This window comes from Chlorella variabilis (genome assembly GCF_000147415.1).
Source record: "Chlorella variabilis unplaced genomic scaffold CHLNCscaffold_14, whole genome shotgun sequence".
Classification (NCBI taxonomy): Eukaryota; Viridiplantae; Chlorophyta; class Trebouxiophyceae; order Chlorellales; family Chlorellaceae; genus Chlorella; species Chlorella variabilis.
This window is the reverse complement of record NW_005435074.1, coordinates 1,171,509-1,172,690: the sequence shown is the minus strand read 5'-3', so window position 1 is coordinate 1,172,690 and position 1,182 is coordinate 1,171,509. Positions and strand designations below refer to the sequence as shown.

At 77.5% G+C, this 1,182-nt stretch overlaps 1 protein-coding gene across 1 annotated transcript in view; it reads right to left on the bottom strand.

Annotated features, from left to right (window-relative positions):
* The window catches only part of CHLNCDRAFT_135824 (hypothetical protein), a gene marked incomplete at both ends in the record, with an annotated part of 5,917 nt that overhangs the window by 1,479 nt on the left and 3,256 nt on the right, over positions 1-1,182 (bottom strand). Inside the window, 3 exons of the mRNA XM_005846306.1 lie at positions 44-226; positions 522-749; positions 1,021-1,103. Coding sequence (XP_005846368.1) covers positions 44-226; positions 522-749; positions 1,021-1,103 — 494 coding nt within the window. The remainder of the gene's footprint in view (positions 1-43; positions 227-521; positions 750-1,020; positions 1,104-1,182) is intronic.

Below are 1,182 nucleotides of genomic sequence, written 5' to 3'. Positions count from 1 at the left end.
GCCCGCGCGGGGGCAGCGGTGGCTGCGGCCCCGCCGCCGCCACCTGCGTGCCCGCCGACGCCGCGCTGCCGGTGCTGGGGGAGGAGGCGCCAGACAGGTAGATGCGGACTGTGATGGGCTGCGGCAGCGCCACGCCGCCGCCGGGGCCGCAGCCCAGGGCCGCCACCCGCCCCATCTGGCGCACCACCACTGGCTGGCCCAGGTGCTGCGGCGCGGGGGCGCCGCCCTGCATGCATGCAGGGGCAGGGCAGGGCAGGGGCAGGGCCGGCGGCGGGGTCAGAGGGCGCGGCAGCGGGGAGGCTGGAGGCGGGAGGCTGGGCGCGGCTGGGCGGAAGCGCATGCCCGCCCGCCTGCCTGGCTGCGCGCCAGGCCCAGCCACACACCAGCAGCAAAGCGGCGGAAGGGCAGGGCAGGACAGAGGCAGGGCAGGGCAGGGCAAGGCAAGGCAGGGCAGAGGCAGGGGCAGGCAAGGCAGAGGCAGGGCAGGGCAGGGGCAGGGCAGCGCGGCAGCTCGTACGCACCGTGCCCAGCGTGCCCAGCGTGCCCAGCGTGCGCGGGTGGGGGGAGGAGGGGTAGCGCTGCGGCTGGGCGCCGCCGCCGCCGCCGCTCTCCGCCAGCGAGGCCTCTGCCCCCAGGGCCAGGTCCCAAGGGTGTAGCCCCGCCAGCGGCGTGGGCGCGGGGGACAGCCCATCCGACATCATGCGGTGGAAGGGGCGGCGCGGCACCTGGGCGCGAGGCCGGTACTCGAACTGCGCAGCAGCGCGGGGAGGGAGGGGGAGGAGCAGGGGAACGGGGCGGGCGCGCAAGCAGGCGGCGTCAGCAGGGGCGGCGGGAGGCAGCAGGAGCGGCGCAGAGGCGGCGCCGTGCGGCAGGGGGGGATGCGGGCAGCCTCCCTGCCCTGCTGCGGCTGTGTGGCAGTGGTGCGATGCAGCGCTCTGTGTGCCATGGTGTGCTGTGCGGTGCTGTGCAGCCCACTAGGGCCCTCCCCCACCAGCCACCACCACACCACCCAGCGCTCACCGCCTCGTAATCGGGGTCGCTCTCGTCGCCGCCCCGCCGCCGCCCCCGCGCCGCCGCCGACTCCTCAAGCTTCTCGCGGTCCACTGCAGGGGGGCATGGGCGGGCAGGCGCGCAGGTGGGTAAGCGGGGCGAGGCGAGGCGGGCAAGGTGGTGGTGGGTGCC